Here is a 26,095-nt window from a genome sequence, read left to right as displayed (position 1 = left end):
TCTCTCATTGATGTTTCCCTCTCTCCCCCTTCCTTCCTCTCTGAAATCAATAAAAATGTATTTTAAAAAAAATGAGTTCATACTCTTTAAAAAAATCAGCTTAAAAGAATCTTTAAGCCAAGGAGACATTTTGGCATGTCAAACTCTGCTCCACTTTAACTACTGCTAATAATATATAAACATATATTGAATTCTCACTATGTACTGGACAAAATATTAATTTAACTTAGTTCTTACAATGATGGGGAAAATAAGACACTTTTGGGGGGTGGGGGTGGGGGGTGGGGGCTAACAATCTGAATCTATGCCAGTAACCTAATGCACATTCTTGATAGCCTATAGTCTAGTCACTGCCCCTTCCTTAATTATCTGGTCTTGCAAGACCTGTTTACCTAAATACTCACATTTTACAGAGGCCATAAACCATGAATAATACAGTGCTGGCGCCAAGCCGGCCTTTAAATGGTCTCACAAGCCCCCATCCCAACACACGGGGCTTTTTGCAAAGCCTGCGAAAGGTCCAGAAGTCTGATTCATATTTGGGAGACAAAGAAACCAAAGGGTATAAAGAGAAAGCTTCCTCCATATTGGCTTACTCAGGATTTGGAGAACTGACCCCCTGAGTCACTGTACTAGTACATGTGAAACATCTGAAAATAAATGGGTTTTTCCTGTGTCTCCCGGTACTCCTGTGTATTTCTCGGTTGCCTGGTAAATTCTGTAACAACAGCAACCCCGTTTTTTACAAGAAAAAATTGTGGTAGTCACTGACAACAGCTTTCTAGGTCAAGAACATAGGACCAGACTCACTTGTTTGGTAAAGGCATCTTTATTTCACTGTGTCTACCACCAAATAGCAAGTTAATAGATTGTGTCTGCTCTGACACTACTACTTTCCATCCCATTGTTGAACTGATGGCTTCTATTTTTAAATTGGGATGGTCGGCATACATTAAGACTGGAAAGGTGATTGACTCTATCTACTCTCTCATTTTTCAAATGAAATTTAGAAACGTACACAAGAAACTCCAGAACACTTCTTTGATGTGCTAAAAGGCCCAGATGAGTATATTTAACCAGAGTCAGAAGTCACACTTTTTCCATTTATGTATTTGTTATCTGTTTTATTGTCTTTATAGCACTTATTACCATCTGAAATTCCCTTGCTTATTGTGTCTCCTGCACAGAAATATGAGTTCTATAAATGTCAGGCCCTTGCTGTCTTGTTCACTGCTGTGTCCTTAGCACTTAGAACAGTCCCTGGTATGTAATAGACATTCAATAAATGTTGTTGAACAAATAAGTGAATGAATAAATGGGCAACAAGCAATTGGAGGAAACATTCCTATTCCAGTAAGTCTTTTTGGAAAGTTCAATCTCAAATTATTTTACCTACTCAGAAATACCACGTTATCTGCAGATATTATCTGTCAACATGCTCTGTGTTTTGGAGGTGTCAGTAATGGTGTGAACAGAAGCTCTGAGGATTTCTCAGTGAACAACAAATGAGAAAATCACTCTGATTTCCTCAGTCTTGATACCACTCACTAAAGACTGAATACCAGCCTGAGAACTAGAAGCAGCATTAGTGGTTTAGGTTTAAAAGACAGACCATGGAGCAAAGTAAGTAATGAGGAATGATGATTTTACCTGTCCGCATACAATTAAATCTTGACCTCCAGCTGTATCTAAATAGGAAATAGAATTTTTTTAAATTTAGATACTACTGTGGAGTTCTAATTTTGCCAGATACAATGCATGGGATTAACACCTCTTACAGACGAAATCATTGCACTAGTTAGATCCCAGGATCCAATACCTACAACAATGAACAGAGAATACTAGATGGAGAACCATATATATGACTAGCTCAGTGAATGACTAAACACTAGAAGTTTAGTATCCATCCCCTGTCCAGACTCTGCACAGTAAATATCCTAGATCTGAGAATCTGTGGTATGCCACCAAGTTAAAACCTGGAAAAAGCAAGTACATGGTTTATGTAAGGGAACAATTGCATCATAAACATTATTTTGGCTGGCATGGGTCAGTGGCTAGACGCTAGAGCATCGGCCCACATAATGAAGGCTTGCAGGTTTGATTCCTGGTCAAGGGCATGGCCTGGATTGCAGGTTTGATCCCTGGGCCCTGGTTGGGGCACATGCAGGAGGCAACCAATTGATGTGTCTCTCTCACATCGATGTCTCTCTCTTTCTCTCTCTCTCTCTCTCTCTCTCCCTCTCTCTCTCTCTCTCTCTCTCTTCCCTCACTCCTTCCACTCTCTCTGAAAATCAATGGACAAAATATTCTCTGGAGAGGATTAACAAGGATTCCTGTGAAGCAGGAATTCACAGCTGGGTAAGGCAAGCTGTGAAAATTCTGCTTCCTTAAAAGGAAGAGGGCTAGCTTGGCCTTTGGAATATCTCCCCATAAATAGGAAGCTCATAGGATGCAAAAGTTTCAACTCAGTTCTTTTAAAATTATGCTATTGAGGGGTATACTACTCTAGTTTGCTTAGTTTTGCTGTTATGCTTAGGCTTTACTTTTAATGAATCCATATAATAGTTATTTTCCTTAATGGAGAAGCATTTTAGGAAATGTCTTTGAATTGCCATAATCACCATACAACTTTAGACTATTTCTGAAAACAAATAACAAACTGTATTTAGTTTTAAAATATAAAATAAGATGTGGGTATACGAATTCAAGAACTCTTTGGAATTTAAGATGTGTTAAGTTAAAGAAGAGCATCAATAAAAACTATGATCATCCCCACTCTTGGAAAGAACAAGGATTTTAACATACCGGTTAGCGTTTGGCTGGTGACATGGGCTGTGAAAGAATTTACAACTAAATGAAGAGATGCAGAGAGGAAGTTTACTTTACTCTCCACAAAGAGAAAGGGCCAAGTACTGCTAGTTAATACAGGGCAGGAAACAAAAAAAAAATGGCTTCTATGTTTAAAGAGTGATGGCTGCTGTTGGTAGGTGACAAGAAATGGAAGAGGATTTGGGCCTGAAGTTGAGTAGATACCAGGGGGTTTGTCTTGAAAAGTTACAGTTTGTTTGCTTTCTAGAAGACAGTCCAGCAGATGTCCTAGGGAGGTGTCTTATCAGTATTTTCCCAAAGCCTATAAAGCATGCTTAGAGCAAAGGTTATGAAAAGTTCAAGAGACACTTGTTTGAAGGGGAAGAGGGAAGAGAAGTTTCTACCAACTAGAGATTCCTTTGTGCAAATTACCCCAGTTCTGAAAACAGCAGGGAGGAGGGGGAATGCAAGAATGTAGCCTTGCAACTAGCTTATTCTGTCTTGCAGTTTGAACAGAGGGGCTGTTTGAACAGAGGTGCTAACAATCTTGGGGGTTAATTACCAGGTGCTTCTCATATATTTGTGGAAGGCCACAGCAAAGAAAAAGAAAGGCTTTTTTCCTGTCCTTACAATACCTACTAATACAAAAAGAACAAACTAAATAGGAAGACAACTTTAAATACAAAATCTGAATGCAAATGTCAATCTCATTTATTTAGAGCTCAGTAGCTACTCTGTTACTTTTATGCTAGAGTGGTTTAGGCATCCTTTCTTGACTAACAAAAAATAATATGGCTACATATGAGTAGGCTTTGAAACTAGCTTCCCTTCTATATCATACAATTTCAAGTTTTCTGAGACTCCAACATGGAGTCTTCATTAATATCTTAGCAGTTTGGTAACTATCTATGCATCAGCATATGATTAAAATCTCCAACAAAAAAATGGCACACTGCCTTAGTTATAAATAATAAAGTAAAATAACCCCTTTCCAAGAAAAAGGAACACTGCAATGCAGTGCTCAAATGTTCTGAAATAAGTTATGCTTGAACCATTGTTTCCTTCATTTGTAAGTAGTCACCTTTCATTTATACATCATAAGAATGAGCAGTGGCAAAAAGGGAACAGATTGGATTATAAAGCCATGACTCAACAAAGGAACTCACAAACTACAGACTCAGCTATCCTCTATTTCTTTTTCACTCATGTTTAAATGCATTAAGGTCATCAGTTAATTCAAGGGCAGATAAATGTCAAGTTATTACCACAAGTGTCAAATGCTCACGAATGTGGAAATCATTATATTTGCTAACAAAATGAGATTTTTAAAAAAACTTTCAGAGGTAGGTGTACAAACCCGGTGGTCCGTGATAAGCCTGATTTAGGAAAAGGACTTTGGAGAAAGGCAAGACCATAGCGTTGACTCTAGCTCTCCTTTGGACATTTTTTCCTTTAATTCTCCTCTCACCTTTCTCAAGTTACTTCAGTAATAATGTAGTAAAAATGACTAGTTGCTAACTCAATATCCATTATTTTTCTTCCTTAGTAACAGAACCCTAACTTGTTGGGTGCGTCAAAGTGCTTCACTAAATGACTGCATTTTTGAACCTCCCTTGCAGTGAGAACAAGTGAGAGGACTAAGTTTTGGCCAATGAGATGTAAGAGAAAGTGTTGTGTGGGAAATTCAGGAAGACTCCTTAAAGATAACTGACTTCATTGATTAAGCTCCCTTCTTCCTTTTAATGAGTGAAACACAGATGAAAGGGCTGGAACTTCAGCAGCTACCTTAGACCACTTTAGGAGAATAACACAGAAAAAGGAAAAGATTCCTGGTACCTTTAGAATTGTAGTTCCAGCCCCAGATGTCTGGTCCTGGAATTACTATTATTTTTTAATCTTATGCACTAAAAGTGAAAACCTGCTTGGACACTTACTGGGTTTTCTTTTGCTTAAAGCATAAGCCTTGTCATCCAATGGTTGCTGGTGCCAATTGATTGAGAATAGGAATCCCCAGTGTGTGGTGCAGTGAAGAACGAAACTATATTCAGTGCAAAATAACTTAATTGTGATGCAGCAGAACTGTGAAAACAGCAAGACTATAAGGTGGCCCTGAGGTGAGGGGGCCACAGAGCCAGACAGCAAGGGCCCTCTCCGGCTAGACAACACTGCTCTGCTTCTCACAGGTCTGCTTTGTCCTGCACTGGTCTGCTCCATTCTATGTCAGTCTGCTCTGGCCCACACTGGTCTGCTCTGCTCTGCTCTGGTGAGACATCTTCAGTATTTCAGCTCCAGCCAGGGAAGTGATGGCGAACCTTTTGAGCTTGGCGTGTCAGCATTTTGAAAAATTCTAACAATTCTGGTGCCATGTCACATATAGAAATTTTTTGATATTTGCAACCATAGTAAAACAAAGACTGATTTTTTTATTTAAATGCCATTTAACAAAGAAAAATCAACCAAAAAATGAGTTCACGTGTCACCTCTGACAGGCTTTTCATAGGTTCGCCATCACTGAGCCAGGGAAACACAATCTTTGGTGGAAAAGAAAAGTGGGCCTAGTCTTGAAATTTAGATGAGAGAAAAAATAAACTTCTCTCTTGCTTAAGACAGTAGTAATTTGGATTTGTGTGTGTTAGGCAGCTGAATCAAATGCTAATTGATAGAAAACACTGATAAGAATTACCCAAAGCTAAAAAAGTGAAGGGGATATGGGGAAAAGAAGATGAAAGGGCATTAAAGAAGTGAAAGGGAACAGAATCTATTCTATTCAAAATATGCCTCTTTAGAATAAGGATTATTTTAGGCTGATTTTTTATTATTATTATTATTATTATTATTATTATTAACGTAAAAAAACCATTGAAACCTGTAAAGAATTTTTGTGAGTTTATTTGAGCCAAACTGTCGACATATGCCGGGAAGCAGAACCTCAACGAATTGAGATAGTGTTCCGGAGAATGGCAGGGTAACATTTGTATTTATACATTTCGATCAAAGGAGGAACATAGGTGGGTTACATGAGATTCATTGGTGACAGACTAAGGAGGAGGAATAAAGCAAAGCAGGGAAACCCCTGGGATTGGATAAAAAGTAAAATGATGGAGGTGGGTGCAGGAACAATTAACATGATGATGAAGGAATTTGTGGTATCTGTCCTGGGACCCAGCACATTTGGTTGTGCCCCAGGGGCTCCAGACAAAAGGAAGTCACAAGTTACCCAGACATTTCAAGGCTATGTTATCATAGATGCAAAAAGACAGATAGACTCAGTTAAGGTAAAGGTTGACCTTGTCAGTGAAGATACTGGCTCAGGATGTAACTGCCCACCATAACTGCTTTTAAAGTTTAATTTCAGACCATCCTTTGTGGTTACTTTAGGTCTCCGAGTTTGCAAGACTGCCATGCAGCCTCTCCTGAGCTTGTCAGGTCAGCATGTGGCCCCTTTTGTCCACATTATTATTATTATTATTATTATTATTATTATTATTATTTTAAAGCAGACATGAGAGAAGCTCTGAAAACAACCAAGTAAAGTTAGTTATCCTTTTTTCAGAGACATTTGCATTTATGGGGGAAATCTCATTTGTAAGGGTGTCTTCCTCTAGGCATGGACTTAAAACTGCATAACAAACTTGCCTCCTTTGCTGTACTTTGCCAGAAAACTTGGATCTCCCCTGCTCAATGTCTTTATTTTGCCATTAGCTAGTGATGGTATTTAAGGTGGGAGCTTGGGCTATATGGGAGGGAGTTACTCAGTTTTCCTGGGTCTCTCCTATGTTTACAGGAGATATCCATGTTATTAAACATCTGTGTGTTTTTAACCTATTAATCTGTCTTTTATTATAAGGGGTCTCAGTCAAGATCTTAGAACGGTAGAGGTAAAATTATATTTCCTGCCATACACAGTCTCAGTTTTTCAAATGTATAGTGGGGATAGGATACTGGCTACTTAAATGGTTGTTATATGGATTAAATAAGATAAATAAGCCTTTAGCTTAATACCTTAGTTTACAATGAATGCTTAGTAAATGCTAAGTGTATGAATAAGTGAATGCATGTGTGAAGGCTAGATACCATGGAGAGAATTAAGAGGGTACCTCTGAGGAGTGACAATCTAGTTTGGGAGAGAGTAAGGCATATGTTGCAAATAAAAGCCAACCATATTACATATTCCTCACCAAGAGCTTCTAGAATCTAGATGGTAAAAACAAACAAACAAACAAACAAAAAAAACCCCAAACAAACAAAAAACACTGCAGAATAATTGAGGACTAACCAGATTGGATGGTATCTAGGCAGACCGATTACCTTGTACATATCAGCAGAATGAGATGAGGATGGAGCACTAGGGACAAATTAAAGATTCTTCTAGACTAGAGATTTATTGGACAAAGTGTACATTTCTCAGGGTTGAAATGCCCAAAGAACTAACTGGATACAACTATATACTGTCAGAAGCACAGTTTGGTTCCTTATGTCCAAACATTCTATTTTTGACCTAAGTTTTTTTTTTTTAATTCTTTATTAGTTAAGGTATTACAAATGTGTCCTTATCCCCCCCATTAACCCCCATCCTCCCCCGTGACCCTAATTTTTTAGTTGCAAATTGTGGACAAAAAGGGGCTTCTGTGGAAATTAACCTCACAGGGTGAGTTGATCATAAATTCCTACCTGGGCATTGTCATGGTGAGTAGTCATACCCCAGACATATAACTTTTATGTTTACTTATCTCTTTGCCTTAAGCAAGCCCCATCCATTGTTTCTGTGTATCTAGGTTAATACCTCTTTGAAATGCCTCTTTTCAGATCTCTCCTTCTAACAGGTGACCACCCTCAAGAGAACTCATAAGCTCCTTTACCATCCTGTCAACCAATCCCTGCTTTGCTTTTCCCCACCTTCATATAATCTTCCCTCCCCTCCTTATTTCAAATGCATAAAAGCAGTTGCCAAACTGTTATTCTCAGGAGCAGTTGAGATCCTTCTGTCCTGCATATGTTGTAAGTTTGGCCCAAATAAACTCATAAAAATTCTATACAGGTTTGAGACATTTCTTTTGTAGACAAACTGAAGTCAGGGCAAGTCTCTTCAGATAAGGAGCTGAAATAATGGCCTCTCTCTTCCTTAGAAAGTGAAAATGTTGTTTTTGCAGAAGCTTATCTACTCCATTGCAAAGAGAGATTTGTATCAGCTACTCATCACACCCAGGTCAAGGGCAGTATGTTTGAAGATGATTGTTTGGTTTCATTAAAAACAAAAAAGGGTTTGTTGGATCCCAATTCTGGAATCGAGCTTAACTTAGGAGCCTTTAGGTACAAATATCAGCAGTGCCTCACCTAGATCTATTTCCCCAGTAAAATAAGGATCCATCTGCTCCAGGCACAAAGGCAAAAGGGTAGCATGAACTGTGGTGGGTTTGAGGCCAGACAGAATTGGAATCAAGATCTGATTGCAATACAGTGACAAAGTTGTAAAATTATAGCATAAGAAGATTAGAACGCCATTCATTTTTACTTCTCTAGTTTACAAATGATGAAATTGAAACCAAAAATGGGGAAGAGACCTGGCCAAGGTTATGAAGAAACATTTAAAGGGAGAGGATGTGATAAAAAGGGTTCATTCCTTAAACTGACCTTTCTACAAATCATGTTCTTTCTTTGAGCCTCAAAATCCTTGTTTGTAAATTAAGGATAAAGATACCAGTTCAGCATACCTAATAAGGTTATTTAGACCATCAAATGAGATAATCTATGTGAAAGATCTAGACTTTGGGCCAAACACTTCCTTATCTCTGGGTCTCAAGTTCATCTACTTTCAAATGAGGAAGTTGTACTAGCTGATTCCTCAGTGATAATATCTGTTGTTTCTATGTGTTTTGTGAAGTGTAAAATGGTATTCGAATGTATTCTATTCCCATATTTCCATGCATGGGGTATTCAAAGGAGCCAGAATGACTGGAGTAAAGTAGATGAAAAGCAGTAGGGGATGAGACCAGAGATGTAAAAGAGTGGAGGACATTTCTTGGGAGCACATAGGCCCCCAAATAAATGTTGACTTTTACTCAGAATGAGATGAGAATCCATCAAAACTTTCTGAGCACAGAAAAATATGGTTTTTAGGATTAATGTGACTGTTCTCAGAACAAACAGAAGAACAAGGATGGGAACAGGGTGGCTGTAGAGGTTATCCAGGTGAGAAGTGAAAGTGACTCAGATCAGGATGGTAGAGTAGTAGCAGTAAGGTTATGATAAGTGGTCAAATTATGGCTGTATTTTAAATATGAATCAAATAAAAATAGGACATTATTTCAGGCATACTATGTAAAACACTAACATTACAATCATCCTTCATATGCAGGTTAAAGAAATTGCAAACTTCAAGAGTGCCATTTTATATTCTCCATGGAGCCAGGCTTTTAGCCAAAGGAACTCACTCTTAAATCTTAGAAAAAGAATTTGTTAAAAAATATCTAGTCTACAAATATCCTGATGTACCTAAAACATTTTTAAAAATCCTCACCCAAGGATATATTTTTTGTTGATTTTATTTTATTATATATTTTTTGTTAATCATCACTTGAGGATATTTTTTCCATTGATTTTTAGAGAGAGTGGAAGGGAGGGAGGGAAGGAAGGAGAGAGAGAGAGAGAGAGAGAGAGAGAGAGAGAGAGAGAGAGAGAGAGAGAGATTGGTGAGAGAGAGACACATTGGTTGCTGTGAGGGGCTTAAAAATTAAAGATTGCAAGAACACAATGTAAATAATAAAACATGTGTGGCCACACTGACTGATGTGCAGATGTTTCTTTCCAGCTAAAATCAGATGCATTGCCAAAAAGTCACAGGTGTACACACCATGTTAAAATGAGAGAATACCAAGTTAAGAGATTTATATCCAATACAATTTCATTCAATTGAGAGGCTGGGCACCATTTAAATATAGTTTGGAAATACTGGAGAATTTAAGAAAGGGAATATCAATAACTCCAAAATCTAACTAGGGAAGTAGGGAAAGAATAGATTAACAAGTGTCATAGGAAAACTTCTGCTAACCAGGTTTTGTTCTTTGTTCCTTTATGAGGTTTGATAAGATTCTAACGTAGGTTGCTCAGTGATTGTGCACTGGACCTATGAACGGGAAGGTCACAGTTCAATTCCCCGTCAGGGCACATCCCTGGATTGCAGGCAGGAGGCAGCCAATCAATGTTTCTATCTCTATATCCCTCTCCCTCTCTCTAAAATCAATAAAATATATTTTAAAAAACAGATTCTAACGTAACTGAGCTCCAAATTTAAATAAAAATAGCTATAGCTATCAGTATTATTGTTGATATGAATGGCAATTTTATATATACAAATTATTCCTCCCCCAAAATATTGTCATTGAGTTTTGCTATGCACAAAGACACCTGGCCCAGTGGCTCACTGATAGCTGAAATGTCATTCTTTCTTCACTTCTTCCAAGTCCTGACTCCAATTATAGGAAAGAAGGACATCTCTAATTCACTTATAAGCTTCTTTTCATTATTCATTGTGCTCTGCCCTTTCAATCTGGAAAAACATACTCTTCAGTTCTATGAATTTATTTACTTTAGAAATTCCCCTTTTTTTTTCTTTCTTTCTGAAATTCCTAAATTTATTCCAGAAATTTCTAAAAACTATTTATTAGTCTCTGAATATCCCCTTTTTATGGAGGGTATGTCTTCTCTTATCTCTGAATATATTAAGGGTCTTTTGTATTAAGTGAATGCTTTCTAGTGTAATATTTTAATTCCTTAAATGATTTTTTTCACAATATGTTTACTGTTTTCTTAGCAGTAGGGCTTACTATAAACATTTTAACACTTCAGAATCTACTTAAATTTATGGTGACTTAATTCTAGTGAAAATTTTATAACTCTATAGCTCCATTCTCTATATAATTATATAGCTCTATTCTCTTCTCCCCTTTTTGTACTATTAATGATAGCTATTAATAGCTCTACATGTATACAATCCTAAGAATGCATTATTTTAATTATTACTTTATAAAATTTCATGTAGCATAAAGAAACTCAGAGAAGAAAAGAGAAAGAATATATTTATAGAGTGCATTATATTAATCTTATTTACCATTTCTTGTTCTCTTCATTTATTCCTGTGGATCTGAGTTCTCATCCGGTCTCAATTTCTTACTCAAATACAACTTTGCATTTACTACCTCCTTTGTGCTATTGTTGTCAAATATAGTACTTTTATATATGTTATAGGTCCAACAATACAGTCCCATACATATTATTTATATAATTTTAAAAATCATTTAACAGAAGGAAAGTAAATATGCATTTATATTGCTTTTTATAATTATACAATTACCTTCACAAGTGCTCTTTGATATTTTGTGTGGATTTAAATTTTTGTCTGGTGTCACTTGCTTTCAGCCTGAAAAACTTTTGTATTTTTTGTAAGGAGATCTGCTAGCAAGAAATTCTCTCAGTTTTTATTTATTTGGAAATATTATTTCCCCCTTCATTTTTGAAAGATCATTGTTTTGGATCTAAGGTACTTGGCTAAACGTATCCCTTGGCTTCTGTCTGCTATACCACGGGTCCCATGGAACAACAACAGACCACTCAGCTCTATATTGTTCTCAGAGGTGCCTAGGCATCTAGAATATGCCAGGTCCCACCAGCACTTCAAGACAGGTGAGTCAGAAACCAAAAGCCCCCAGAAAAGCTGGCATGTTGGATGCAAATTCTACTCTTCTCTTTCCCCTTGAAAGAGAGGCTGCCTAGCTATATCAGCCTCTATCAGTCATATCATAGGTCCTTTGGAGCAGTAGTACACTGCCCAGGGGCCTCCAGGCATCTAGAGTATGCCATATCACATCAGCACTCTGAAACAGGCAAGACAGAAGCCAGTCCATCAGGCTTTGATGGTGCTGGTTTTTCACTTGCCTTGGGTGTAAGAACCACTTAAATGGTTTCTGGATTTCTCACAAAGGAAATTGGTTCGCACATTGTTGTTAAATTAGTGTCTCCACAGAGGGTCTGGGGCTTCTTATTCTGCCATCCTGTTGTCCTTCTACCAGGATCTCTCTGGCTTCTGTGCTGAAAATAGTTGATAAGAAGGAAGAAGCAAGAGACCATATAATAATTCAAATGTGAAATGATGGTGATTTGTACCAACAGGGTAGCACCAGAGGGTTTGAAAAATGGTGGGCTCTAGGTATATTTTGAAGACAGAATGTAGTGTTTGCTGGTGGATTGGATGTAGGATTTACGAAGATATGACAATGATGCAAAGATTTTTTTCCTGAGCAACTGAGTGGATAGAATTGTTTTTTTATTGAAATAGGGAGATATTTCAAATGGAACACATTGAGTGAGTGGGGAGGGAAAGATTAGATCTTGCTTTGGAATGCTAATCTATATTTGCCTATACAATCAATTGGAGAAGTAAAACAGGCACTTAAATATGTATGAGTCAGGAGTTCAGGGGAGAAGGACTGCTTGGGTATTTACTTTTTGAAAAAACATGAGAAAGGAAACATAATGATGGTAAGTAATTTTGCCTGTTTGTTCAATTTTGTTTTGTTCACTTCCTAAATCAATCACTGGCTCATATAAGAACTATAAATATTTATTAAGTAGAATTTTCATAGCTTCTGTAAGGTAGTATAGATTTAAAAACATGTGCTCAACCCACCATGTTGAATCAGAAGTTCATAGTGATAACTCTCTATCCTTAAATCGTATATTTGGCTTCCTAGAAGTAAAATAGATATTTGAGCCAAATATGGTAAAAAGGGGGTGACTATATGATTTTAGGGTCAACATGTTATAAAGACAGTGATGAATTTCATCATTTGAAACCTAGCTTTGAAAACTGCTAGAAATGTCACTCCAAATCCTATATAATAAAAGCCTAATATGCAAATCGACCAAACAGTGGAATGACCTGTCAGCGGGGGGCGGGGCTGGCGAGTGGGCAGCACCAGGCCAGCCAAGGCAGGTGCCAGCAGGCAGAGGGAGGGGATGGCGATCAGAGTGTGGGGCTGGCTGCTCGCAGGCTGTAGCATCCCCTGATTGGCCCACTGGTTGCCTCCCATAGAGGAAGGCCACCAGCAGCAGTGGTGGGGCAATGGGGGGTGGGACTGGAGCTACTTCCTTGGGGGTCAGTGTGCTACCACAGGGGTAGTGCCGCTCAGCCACAAGCTGAGCTGATGGCTGGTGAATGCAGTGGCGGCGGTGGGAGCCTCTCCCCGCCTCTGCAGCAGTGCTAAGGATGTCCAACTGCAGGGGGCAGGCCTAAGCCTTCAGTCGGACAACCCCCCGAGGGCTCCTGGACAGCAAGAGGGCACAGGCCAGGTTGAGGGAGCCCCCCAAGTGTATGCATTTTTGTGCACCAGGCCTCTAGTATGTTTAATAAAAAGACAGCATTGTGTACGAAAAAAAGGCCACATCCTAACCTGACTAGCTCAGAGAAGGCCTGTATGGCGGTTTTGCAAACGCAAAGACATAAAGTAACCACAATGGATAGTCTGGAGTTAAAACTCCAACTAAAAGCAGTTATTGTGGGTAATCACATCCTAGGCCAGTATCTTACCTGACAAAGGTGAATCTTTACTGTAACTAAGCCTATGGTCTTTTTGAATTTACAATAACATATCATTGGAATGTCAAAGTAATTTCCCTTTTTCTGGACCCCTCAAAGCACAAGCACCACTCGGCAGAGACCACAAATTCACTCATTGTTATTGAGTTAATTATTGACTGTTAACTATCCTGCACTCACCTAAGTAAAAGAAGTGTGTGTCTATCATTTTACTTTTTATCCAATCCCAGAGGTTTCCCCTGCTTTGCTTTCCCCCACCTCCCTAACCTATCACCAATGGTTTTTATGTAACCCACTTATGTCTCTTCCTTTGATTGTAATGCATAAAACAAGGTGAAAAACTACCATTCTCTGGAGCATTATCCCAAATACATTGAGATTCTTCTCCCCAGCAATTGTCGACAGTTTGGCTCAAATAAACTCACAAAAATTCTTTACAAGTTTGAATGTTTTTATGTTAATAGCATCCTTAGTATAGTTACAAGGAATCAAAGGTAATTAGTTTTAGCCCAGCCGGTGTTGCTCAGTGGTTGAGCAGCGACCTATGAACTAGTAGGTCACAGTTCGATTCCTGGTCAGGGCACATGCCCATGTTGTGGGCTCAGTCCCCAGCGTGGGTTGTGCAGGAGGCAGCTAATCAATGACTCTCTCATCGATATTTCTGTCTCTCTCTCCCTCTCCCATCCTCTCTGAAATCAGTAAAAATAATTAAAAGATTATCAGCTTTAAGAAGCTCATGAAACATGAGTATTAGTAAGATACTTTTGAATAAGACTGCTTATTTAGAAACTATTCATTATATTGTTTGTAATTATTTTAAATACTTAGAATAGTATTTAAAGACTGTGATATATATATATATATATATATATATATATATATATATGCTTGTGTGTATAATTATTTAATCAATTAGGTATCTCCTCCATTAGCTAATTTGTTAGTTTAAATCTAATTAAATTAGTTAACAATTGAAGCCTTAAACCAATCTACAGCTGGGTTTTTATATTGAAAACACTAAGATCAGAAGCTCACACTCCAGTTCCCCTCTACAATCCTTCAACATGTTTCATATCAGATCTGTAATAGAGGGTGTACTAATCAGCACAACAAATTTTAGACATGAGTTTAAAACTGGGAATAAATAACATTCCAACTACATGAATTGCCTAGAAATATTTTACAGGCCTGGCTGCCTTGCATAAATAGGGTACAAGAAAAAAGTAGGACCAATAGTTTACATTTTTTGCAGTGGCTCCCTTCACTAAGAACTTCATCCCATTTTCATGGGATTCTACTGCCTGATACTACTAAAAGCATAGTTGAGTTCTACACTAGATTTTGCCACATCTGGTTTAAAACATCTGATGTGAATGAACCTCTCCTGTAAGATGCTTGTGGAGTGTCCTAAGAAATAGCATAGCTTACAGATAGGCTGAATGACTGGAGAATTTACTGCTAAAAAATGTATATGTAGTAAAATGCACACTAAATTTTGCTTGTATTGTAACATACCACTCTGCAGTAAAGTTGTAGGGGAGGATACGTATGAACCTCACTTGGCAAAAGAACATACCAGTTGTGGAAAAAAAACAATTTGGTTTATATCTATTTGCAACTCTACATTTTCTGTAATTTTTTGGCACTTATTCCCCATCTTATGTTATAGGTTTCTAAAAATTTAATCCTTATCTGCACTCGACTGTGAACTCCTTGGTGGCAGGGGCAGTGTTTAATTTGTTCACACTTATGCTCCTCTAGCCTTAGTCCCATGCCTTGAACATAATAAGTACCTAGTGAATACTGATTGAGCAAAGTGAACTTGTGAGAATATGACCTAAGCTCAACTGAATTTGACCCCTCACCCTGAATCTAAGTAAATGCATAACCATGATTGAAAGCTGTATAATCTGTTCAAGAAAAATACGCACATTTTTCTTCAAATGGTCATTCCTTTTTATTTCTAACATCTTTGTAACATTAATAAAAAACAAAAACTCAATTTTAAATAGTGCCAATTTGCATCCAAATAATTAAAGAATTCTAAAGGAAAAGTTTTAATTGGTATTACATGTGTTTTAGTCTTATGAGGTAATTTATTACAAAGTGGTACAAAATTCACAATTTTCACCAGTTTAAAACTAATCTTTTACATTTTCTATTAGCTTCACTAGACCTAGTGTTATTTCTTTCTGAATGTTCAGAACATGAACAAGACACTTGTCAAACTTTGCCTCATACCTTATATATTGTATTACATCATCCTAATTATACATTTTGTTTGGATATAAATTTATTTTCGAGAAATAAAAACAAAAAGATAGAATTTTCACTAAACAGACAAAATAGTTCTTCTAAACAGTAGACTATCTCTAAAAGGATATAGTTATAACAGATAGCTGTGGCACTCTTTTTGGTAGCAGAAATATCAAATTAAGAATACTAGAGGAATACATATTTATGGAAAGCTTTTGTACTTGCTTTTGCAAATCAACTTTAGACAAAACTTTTTTTTGTTACCTTACTTCTGAAGAAAGCAAACAATAATATGAAGTACCTTAACAGATAATTTTGTGTTTGAAATTTAAAATCAGTATCTCCAAATTTTATATGCTATATAACTTATTTTAAGCAGTATAGGTAATTTTTTCTGCATTTTTGTTTTATAATGCACACAGAACAAACAAAATTTGACTGGTTTAACAAAGCCAAAAAATGAATTTTATCCATAGGTCTTATTAAGGATTTTCTTGTGAATAGTGATGTGGAACCACCCACACATGAAAAATAGTACAGAGCTGGTCTAAAACTTTTACATTACTCAAATATACCATGAGATGACTGTGAAAAAGGTAATCTGGCTAATACTGTTTAAGCTCTGTAGGATGCTTATTGAGAAAAGAACAATTCTGAAATACAAAAATGACTTTTAAGTGAGAAGTTTTAGCAGTACTTTTTTTAAAACTCTTATCTACCAATATTTATTGTAACAATTGAATAGAACTACAGGAAGCCCTTGGCACTGACAGAGAATATTGATTCTCTGTTAGGTTACAAAAATTTATTCATAGCAAAATTGAATGCTCTTTACATCAAAATATCAGACTACTTAAAAAACTTTAAAAATTTCTGGTAATAGCTAACAGAGTTAGAAAAGTAAAATTAAACATTAGATATTGCCTATTCTATAACACTGGACTATAACAGCACCTTCACTGCTCTAAAAAATATTTAAGTCTGTCATACAACAGGAAAAAAAAAGAAAAAGATTTTCTGTAGCAACTGTTCCACTCAGAGGAGAACTTCTCCCAGTTAAAACAAATGAACAAACAAACAAACAAACAAACAGGCCTTGGCCACAGTGGCTCAGTTAGTTGGGAGTGGTCCAGTATACCAAAGGGTTGCTGGTTCGATTCCCAGTCAGGGCACATGCCCGGGTTTCGGTCTTGATCCCTGGCAGGGGGCAACCAATCGATGTTACATTCTCACATATATGTTTCTTTCTGTGTCTCCCTCTCTCTTCCTTTCTCTCTAAAAAATTAATAAACTATGCTTAAACAAACAAAAAACTCCACCACCACTACCACCAAAAAAAAAAAAAAAAAAAAAAAAATTCCAAAAAAGAAAAAAAAAAACCTTGTCAAAATCCAAATAGGTATTTTTAGGTGTCATCAACAGCAATCAAAAAATATCCAGATGAAATACCATACTTGCTGTTCAATCTTAATAGCCTCTTGATAAAGGCAATCTTCCTTTCATTTTAATTTATCTCTACACATGTATATGTTTTATAATTTAGGAAACAGCCAAAACACAAGATAATTCTTAGCATGAATATACATAGTCAACTATATATTATGCATCCCCCTTAAAAAAAACAAAAACTGATGTCCCCAACAGTTACATGTATCATTTCATAAAGAACAACACAATATCCAATACCTATAGTCACTTAATGTTCCGGAATACTGAGATTGAGAAGGCAAGTTTTTTTGAAAATAGCTTAAAATCAATGCTCAGTGGTTTAGCATGGAACCATGAACCAAAAGGTTACCAATTCAATACCCTGTCAGGGCACATGTCCAGGTTTTGGCTAGATCCCCAGTAGGGGGCCTGCAGAAGGCAGACCATTGGTATTTCTTTCTCTTTGACGTTTCTCCCTCTCTATCCCTCGCCTATTCCTTACTCTCTAAAATCAATAAAGACATGTTTTTAAAAATCAAGTGTTGTTTTATGTTTGTTTTTTGATGAACATCAAACTTTATTATTCTAGGAAACTAAAATTTAGATTAAAAATGAAATAAATACCAACTCTAATTTTAAATTAATTATTCAAGTCTATAAAAGTATACTAGTGGTCTATTTGCAATTAGGTTTTAGATAGTTGGTATAAAACTATATGTAAACTCACTATTCAGACTATCACTACAGAACCTGGTCCTATCCTATTTCTAACAAGACTCAGAACCAAACTTTAAACCTTGGATACACCACTTAACAAGTAACATTTGTGTTAATACAGCCCTATACTTGCTAACAGACTTGATGGTGTGAGTACTGTGTGGGTTTTGTTTTTGAACTTTCTCATTCTACAGGCTACCTACAAGTCAGGGGCTCAGACACAAATAATGCAATGTATACACTCTGAATATTGTGGATAATAAAGAACACCTTCCCCGACCTGCTCACCTTGGGTGGGTTGGCAACTGAGTGATGGAGATGCCGGGCAAGGACATGTGACATGACAGGGCAAGTTACAGAGGAGACAGAGCCATTTAATGATGAAAAGTCTCTGGCCAAGGCCCAGGTTTTCAAGGCTGAGGTGCTGGAAGAAGTAGCGGCATAGAGCTATGATCAAAGTCTCACAGACTACATGCTAATAACATGAGTTGGGTAACAAGTTCTCAGTATGGATGTCCCAAGTCTGGTGGCTCATCTGGCATGGTCTGGGTGAGCTGGGAAGTCCTAGGGCCAGGCCAATGTCCCACATGTCCTTCTCCAGGTGGTCCTCATTTGGGGGGCAGAAAAGGTGGTTTTTTCAAGCTAAAATTGGACCAGTCTATGGACACTCTTTGTCGGGTCTCTCTGGTGGAATCGAAGCAGAATCTTTTGAAATACTCCACTTCCTTCTCTGTCTCATCCATCTCCACATTTTCTAGGTCAATGTCTTTAGGCATAAAGACATCTTCGAGCGAGGTGTCATCTCCTTCTCTGTCTCCCTTCTTCTTCCTGTTTTTCTTGCTCTTGCCCTTGGGCTGAGGGGTGTCTGCCAACACCTGCTTGCTGTGGGACACCTGCTTACTACGGCAGGTGGGCTCAGGGGGGCCTGAGCTTGCCTTCCCTGCTTTGACCTGTTCCAGCTGTTTCTTGTTACTGCTTCTGTTGATTTTTCTCTCCTTTCTCTGCTGCTCTGACACTGAAGTGAGATCAAGCTCTTTAGCCTTTGGCTCAGTCTGGGTCTGGGATCTGGGCTGGATCTCTGAGGCTCCGGAGAACTCCGCAGGCCCCCTCCTTGGCTCGCTGCTGGCCTTCCATGCCTGTTTTGGCTTTTGCCTGCCAGTCCCCTCCTTGTGGCGATGCTTTGTGTCTAGGGGAAAAGAGAAGGGCTCCTGCTGCTTCCCACTGACCTCCTTCATCAGGACAAACTTGGAATCCCCATGAGCCCCTGACACTGTGTGGGCTGCGTGTCTGGAAGGTGAGTGAGAAGAGGTTTTTGGTTCTTCAGTTTGCTCTAGGGAACCACTGTCCAACTTGGGAAAGTCTTTTCTTAGTTTCTCCTTCTTTTTCACAGCTTGGGGTTTCTGAAGCTGCTGAAACTCCTCTGGAAGCTGCTCCTTCATTTCCTCCTGTTGTTTCTGCTCCTGTTGCCTCTGCTCCTCTTGGAGGTGTTCTTGTTCCCGGGCCTTGGCCTCTGCTTCAAGGCAAGCTTTCTCCTCCAGCTTCTTTTGTTTATGTCTTGCTCTCTTAGCTGCCCGTGTGCTGCTCACAGGCTTGGTATCTGAACTGTCTATGAACTGCAGCAAGTCCTCCACTGTGCGATGATCCACCGCACTCTCCTGTTCAGAGAGCTGATCTGTTTTCTTCGATTGCTCTTCTTTTCTCTTTGCCAGCCGGAAACGAAGCTTTTCCCTCATGCCTTCATAATTTCTACCTCTTTGTGCAGCTGAAGGCCAGTTGCGCCTGAAGAATTCACAGCAGTAGTCACAAAACTTGCCTTCCTTCTGGCCAGCATAGGTGCAGGTGCAGACGCCGCTGCTGGTGTTGGAGCTGTGCTCGGAGCAACTGTCTTTGTCTGCACTCTTTTCCCTGCCTTTCTGCCTTGGGTCATAGCCACCTCTCTTGCTACCCTGACCTTTGTAGTGGGGGCTGTAACTGGATGACACAGCCAGGATCGAACTGCTGATGAAGAAGCCGGCAGGTTCCCCCAGGGCATCAGACCTCTTCTTCACTACCTCGGTATTGTTGTTATCCGATGGATACATTTCAGCAAATCTAGCTGACAATGAAGCCACATCATCATCACTGCCAGTAGTTGGTGTAGATACATTGTCTGTGTGGGTGAGTCTGGGCTGCTGCTGGATTGGAATGGGAGAGCTAGAACCTGACCCCAAGCTTGCTAACGACATGCTGGGCAGGTGACTCTCAGAGAGACGGTCAGGAGCAGAAGAACCCATTTGGTGTGGCAGCTGGCAGACGAGGGTGTTGCTGGGAGTGAGAGGGTCCACGATGCTACCAATAAGGATGTGTGAGCGGCGATCAGATGATGGCAGCACATGCGTCATGGCACTGGTCAAGTCCTCACCAGTGCCCACTCTCCTAGGGGTTAACTGCTCTTCATGCAATTGCCTTTGTTGCAAATGCTTTAACTCTTTTGCTAGCTTGGTTTTCATTCTCACCTTCTCCTTGATGTAGATAGTGACCCGCTTCTGGCACTGCAACCACTCCTTGGCAACACTGTGCATCTCCTCCTCCAAGTGCTGGTACTGTTGCAGCAAGGCGCTGTATAAGTCCCTGCTGCAGGTGTCTTGCAATGTAGTTCCCAGCCTGATTTGCAACACCAGTGCTGGCAAGTTGCTGTGGAGAAGCAGCTCTGAAAAAACCAGATTTTCAAACAGGTGTTTATTATGCAGTTCCCATGTCACCTGGAACACAGTCAAGTGTTTATTTTCTAGAGTGGTGAGGAAGGTGCCGATGGTGCGTGCCGCCTGGCAGAAGTTGCCATACTCCTTGAGGAGCAGGGAGATGAAATGGTAGGCTTGCACAGGATTCTGCAGGCAGGATGGCACTCCGGATGAGGTTGACAGCCGTCGCAGGAGGCGGATCTTCATCTCCAGCAGGTAGTCTCGTGCTTGTTGATCCAACCGCTGGTATAGCTGGGAGGGGTCTGACTTACAGAGTCTATCTATGAGCTCCCTCATCCACTCTCTGTCGGGCACCAGCGTGGTCCCTGCGTGGCGGTACATGCCGCGGACAAAGTAGCGCACTTCTGCCCAGTCGTCCTGCAGCTGCTGCGACTCGGGGTTTAACTCTGTGGAGGTCGCTCTGGGCTCCTTGCAGACCTCAACGCAACGTGGGGTCTCTGAGGGTTGGGGCAGCCTCCCGCCACTTGCCCCTTCCGGGGATTTACTACGAGGGCCTTGGTCAGGGTGGTCATGGCCCGGTGATGACTGGTCTGAGTGGTCATGGCCCGGTGATGACTGGTCTGAGCCGCGATAAATCCTCAACTTCTCTAAGGCCCACTGGCAGTTCAGACACACCCACAGCGCCTGGTGTGGCTCACTGCGGCCCATGGGAGGCATGGAAAGGCCCAACTTCCTCGCAACCTCAATCCCACTCTCTAGGGAAGAAGAATCTTTACGCTCGGTTCTGCACAGAACACAGTAATCAACAGCAGCGGAGCGTGGACTTCTTCGAGTGTCCCCAAAGTTAAAAGAAGTCTCTGCGTACCCTCCGGAAGCGGCGCTGCCCACAGGCTCGCTCACGCGGACGGGCCTGTTTGCCGCCATTGTGGCACCCGGGACTCCAACGGCAGTGTCCTGCGAGCTGCCCAGCATGGCAGTTGGGCTGTCCCTGCCACTGCTTATGGTGCTGTGGTCCCCGCCTCCACCACCCCGCTTGTTCTTACGGCGCTTGGCCCCTCCTTTAGCACCGGCCCGGCTCATGGCTAGAGGGCGGCTGGTGGCCGGAGCCGCAGTGGGCACTGGGCACAGGCGGTGGCTAAGGGCAGGGAGGTTAAGGGGGCCGTGGGTCACTGCTAAGCTTCGCCAAGGGCTAGGGCACTCTACGTGGGTACCTTGTCACCTTATGATGGGTGGGGAAGACCTGGTTGACGGGAGCTGATGGGACGGCTCGAGGCGCGAAGAACTGCGAGTCCACCAACAGCGTCGTTGACTGTTGACCGACCGTTGGAATCCAATATGGCGGACATAATGGGCCGGTGATTCCAGTTTCCCAGTTTCCCTTGCGGGTGTGGGGTGGGGGGAGGAGCGAGGAGGGGGAAGTCGTCAGGAGGGGGAAAGAGCTGAGCAGCGGTGAAAGGAGCGGTCAGGACCGGTAGAGGGAGGGGCGCCCCACTCCTCCTGATGTTAGCACTTTTTAAAAAAATTTTTCAATTACCATTTAATTCAATATTATTCTGTGTTATTTTCTGATGTCCAACAAAGGGCTTAGAAAATTGTGTACTTTATAGAGTGGTCCCCCCAATGCTTCAAGTACCCACCTGGCCTCATTCTTTCATAGTTATTACAGTATTATTGACTGTATTCCAATGCTATAATCTATATCTCTGTGACTGTTCTGTATCTACCCATTAACACTAGTTAATCCCTTCACCTTTTTCACCCAGCCCCTCAACCCCTTCTCCTCTGACAGCTGTAAGTCTCTTCTCTGCATTTGTGAGTCTGTTTCTGTTTTGTTTATTCATTTATATTTTTTTTTCTTTATGTTTTAATCTTTATTGTTGAAAGTATTACATATGTCCCCCTTTCCCCCCCAAAGACCTCTTCTAGCCTGCCCTGTCCTATATTGTTCTTTAGATTCAACATATAAGTGAAATCATATGCATTTGTCTTTTTCTGTCTAACTTATTTCACGTAGAATAATACCTTCTCTAGGTCCATTCATGTTGTTGCAGATGGTCAGAATTCATTTTTTTTATACCCAAGTATATATATATAATCCAATCATCTACTGCTGGGCACTTGGGTTGCTTTCATAGCTTCATTATTATAAATAATGCTGCAATGAACATAGGGGTGCATATATTCTTTTGAATTGGTGTTTTGAGTTTCTTCAGATATATTTCCAGAAATGGAATCACTGGGACACAAGGCAGTTCCATTTTTAATTTTTTGAGAAACCACCATACTGTTTTCCATTGTGGCTGCACCAATTTGCATCCCTACCAATAGTGCATTAGTGTTCCCTTTTCTCCATATCCTTACCCACACTTGTTATCTGTTGATTTATTGATGATAACCAATAAAGTATCTAATTGTGATATTAATTTGCATTTCTCTGCTGATTAGTGAAGTTGAGGAATTTTCATATGTCTATTGGTCATCTGTATCTTTTCCTTGGAGAAGTGTCTATGTAGATTTCTGCCTACTTTTAAATTGGATTGTTTCTTTTTGTGGTGCTAAGTTGTCTGAATTCTTTATAAATTTTGGATATTTACCCCTTATCAGATGTAGCATTGGTGAGTATGTTCTACCATTCAGTAGATTTTATTTTCATTTTTTTGATTCTATGAAGGATTTTGGGTTTTTCATTATAATATAAATTCTTAGAAATTTAAAGCAAATACTCATTAATGCAGAGCTGACATTCATTTTTTTAAAAAATGATGACAAGTAAGTCATTTTATTAAAATGAAGTAAAATTGATTTTGGAAAACTTGTCAATGAATCAGAATCCAGCTTTTTCAATAGTATGTGTAGCAAGATTATAGTGGCTCATTTTAGCATTATTGAAAAAAAAAAGATTTCTGGTTGGATCAGAAAAGTAGGGGGGGCACTCAGCTAATTTTTAAAAAGGTTAATTGTAAGTATCAGATTATCTTTGATGAACCACAGTATAATAAATGTCAGCTGTCAGAAATGGAACTTCACACCAATTTCATTTTATTCTCTGTTTAAATACATTTATTTGAGGATAGATGGCATACGTGAATTTATGGTCACATTCCATGATGCTGGTACATCACAGATTCCTATCAAGGAATATGCCATATTCCCATTGCCTGTGTTGGTAACACTGTTCTAGCAATAAATGCCAACATGCCACAAATTTCAAAAGGATGAATAATCATTATTTCAAAGTGTTGCCTTTTAAAATGGCTTACATGAAACTTTCAATGTCTGTGCTAAAGAAAAAGATTTACCTCCCAGCAGCTTGAGACAATGAAGTGTTTGTACTTCTACATTAGTTTGTTTGGTGGGATACACATCAGTACTGCAGGGCAGCTGTCTGTCAGAGCTGTAAATTTGTTTGCTGAAGCTCTCTGGCAAACATTTCTGTAAAAATTGAGTTGTTTTTTTTACTATGACTGGATATCTTGCAGTTCCTGTTCTTCCTTTGCTTTGATATCCTAATAAACCTGCAATTTCCTTTCATCCTTTAAGAAAGCCTTGTTAGAAGACAGTCTCATGAGGAAGTAGACCAGGGAGATGACAGTGGCATCAGCTCCCACACATGCCACAATGAAAAGGTGATAGGTCATGTAGAACTGATTTGTATAGCAGATGTTTTAGGACACAACCACATATTTTTCCTGGGAAAGCACTTAAAGGAATGATATACTGCAATGCTGATCTGCTCCATACTGACTGTCCTGTTGGTCTGGATGACTTTGATAACTTAACAAATTGACTATATTCTATAGAACTTAAACACAGCACCCCAGAGAAACCAATCACTCTTAGCCAGGCCATTCCCACCACATAGATGAGGAAGAACAACATTCCAGGGATGCAATGGCCACAGACAGTTGTTTAAAACGCTCTGTGCAGTTCTTTCTCTGCCCTTGTGCACAAAAGCCTACTCCCAACAGAGTGATAACATACAAAAAGAAAAAGAACACAATTCCATAAATAGTATATTGCATGAGTGGTATTACCTCACTTAGCAAGGCATGGCCACTGGTGTTTGTAGAGAAGGGTTGCTCAAACTGAAAGCTTTTTCTTTAAGATCAGAAACAAGACAAGGATGTCCCCTTTCACTACTTTTATTTAACATACTATTGGAAGTTCTAGCCACAGCAATCAGATAAGAAAAAAGAAAAAGAAATAAAATGCATCCTAATTGGAAAGGAAGAAGTAAAACTCATTATTTGCAGGTGACATGATAGTATATATGGAGAACCCTAAATAATCCACCAAAAAACAATTAGACAAATAAATGAATTCATTAAAGTAACACACTACAAAATTAACATTCAGCTATCAGTTGCATTTTTATACACCAACTAGAGGCCCAGTGCACACAAATTTGTGCACATGGGGTGGGGTCCCTCAGCCCGGCCTGCGCACTCTGGCAGCCTGGGAGCCCTCAGGGGATGTCCACCTGCTGGCTTAGGCCCACTCCCCATGGGTAGTGGGCCTAAGACATCAATCAGACATCCTTAGTGCTGCCGAGAAGGCTGGAGAAGGCAGGAGAGGCTCCCACCATCGCCGCTGCACTTGTAGCCATCAGCCCAACTTGTGGGTGACCAGAGCTCCCACTGTGGGAGTGCAGTGACCACCAGGGGGCAACTCCTTCATTGAGCATTTGCCCCCTCATGGTCAGTGCATGTCATAGTGACCAGTCCTTCCTGGTCATTCTGTCATTAGGGTCAATTTGCATATTACCCTTTTATTATGTAGGATAACAAACTACCAGAAAGCGAAATTAAGGAAATCCCATTTCCAATTGCATCAAAAGAATAAAATACCTAGGAATAAATTACCCAAGGAGGTAAAAGACTTATATTCAGAAAACTATAAGGCATTGAAGAAGGTACACATAAATAGAAGGATACTCTGTGCTCATGGATGGGAAAAATTAACATTGTTACAATGTTCACATTGCCCAAAGCCATTTCCAGATTCAATGAAATCTCTATCAAAATACCAATGGCATTTTGAACAGAATAATCTGAATATTTCACAGAAACATAATTCTAAAATGTATACGGGATTACAAAAGAACCCAAATTGCCAAAGCAATCTTAACAACAGCAACCACCCCCACCCCCAAGTTGGAGGTATGACACTGATATCAAATTATACTATCAGGGTATAGTAATCAAAACTGCAGAGTACTGACATAAAAAATAGGAAAATATGTCAATGGAATATATTACAGAATCTAGAAATAAACTAATGACTACATAATTAATCTATGACAAAGAAGGCAAGAATATACAATGGGTTAAAGCAGTCTATTTAATAAATTGTGTTGGGAAAACTGGACAGACACATGCTAAAAATGAAATAGGATCACTTTTACACTATATATAAAAATAAACTCAAAATAATTTAAACACTTAAATGTAAGACCTGAAACCATAAAACTTTTAGAAGAAAACATAGGCAGTAAAATTTCTGTTACCACTCTAAGTAATACGTTTGTCTTTTTAAAACTTTATTTCAACATAACTGTGCTTACAGAAACACACTCATATTGGTTAATAGAATGCAATTTAAGTTTAACTTATTT

The 26,095-nt window shown here is 39.4% G+C and overlaps 1 protein-coding gene and 1 pseudogene across 1 annotated transcript; both read right to left on the bottom strand.

Moving 5' to 3' along the window:
• Positions 1–18,408: 18,408 nt before the first annotated feature.
• On the bottom strand, positions 18,409–21,561 carry LOC132224532 (protein FAM193A-like). The gene is made up of 2 exons (XM_059679737.1): positions 20,296–21,561; positions 18,409–20,226 (listed from the first exon to the last, which is right to left on the bottom strand). Exons 1-2 carry the CDS (start codon positions 21,559–21,561, stop codon positions 18,409–18,411), a joined length of 3,084 nt encoding a protein of 1,027 aa, XP_059535720.1.
• Positions 21,562–23,816: 2,255 nt separating this feature from the next.
• Positions 23,817–26,095, bottom strand: part of LOC132224530 (neuronal membrane glycoprotein M6-b-like) — a 159,871-nt pseudogene continuing 157,592 nt past the window's right edge.

The sequence above is a fragment of the Myotis daubentonii genome, chromosome X (assembly GCF_963259705.1).
Source record: "Myotis daubentonii chromosome X, mMyoDau2.1, whole genome shotgun sequence".
Taxonomy (NCBI): Eukaryota; Metazoa; Chordata; class Mammalia; order Chiroptera; family Vespertilionidae; genus Myotis; species Myotis daubentonii.
The sequence above is the reverse complement of the archived record's forward strand: the minus strand, read 5'-3'. Positions and strand labels throughout refer to the sequence as shown.

Excerpts from the sequence above, each read along its gene's own strand:
- LOC132224532 (XM_059679737.1), bottom strand. The coding sequence starts at position 21,561 with ATGAGCCGGGCCGGTGCTAAAGGAGGGGCCAAGCGCCGTAAGAACAAG. Across the intron at positions 20,227-20,295 it reads CTATCTACATCAAGGAGAAG|TTAACCCCTAGGAGAGTGGG; the intron begins GTGAGAATGAAA and ends CATGAAGAGCAG.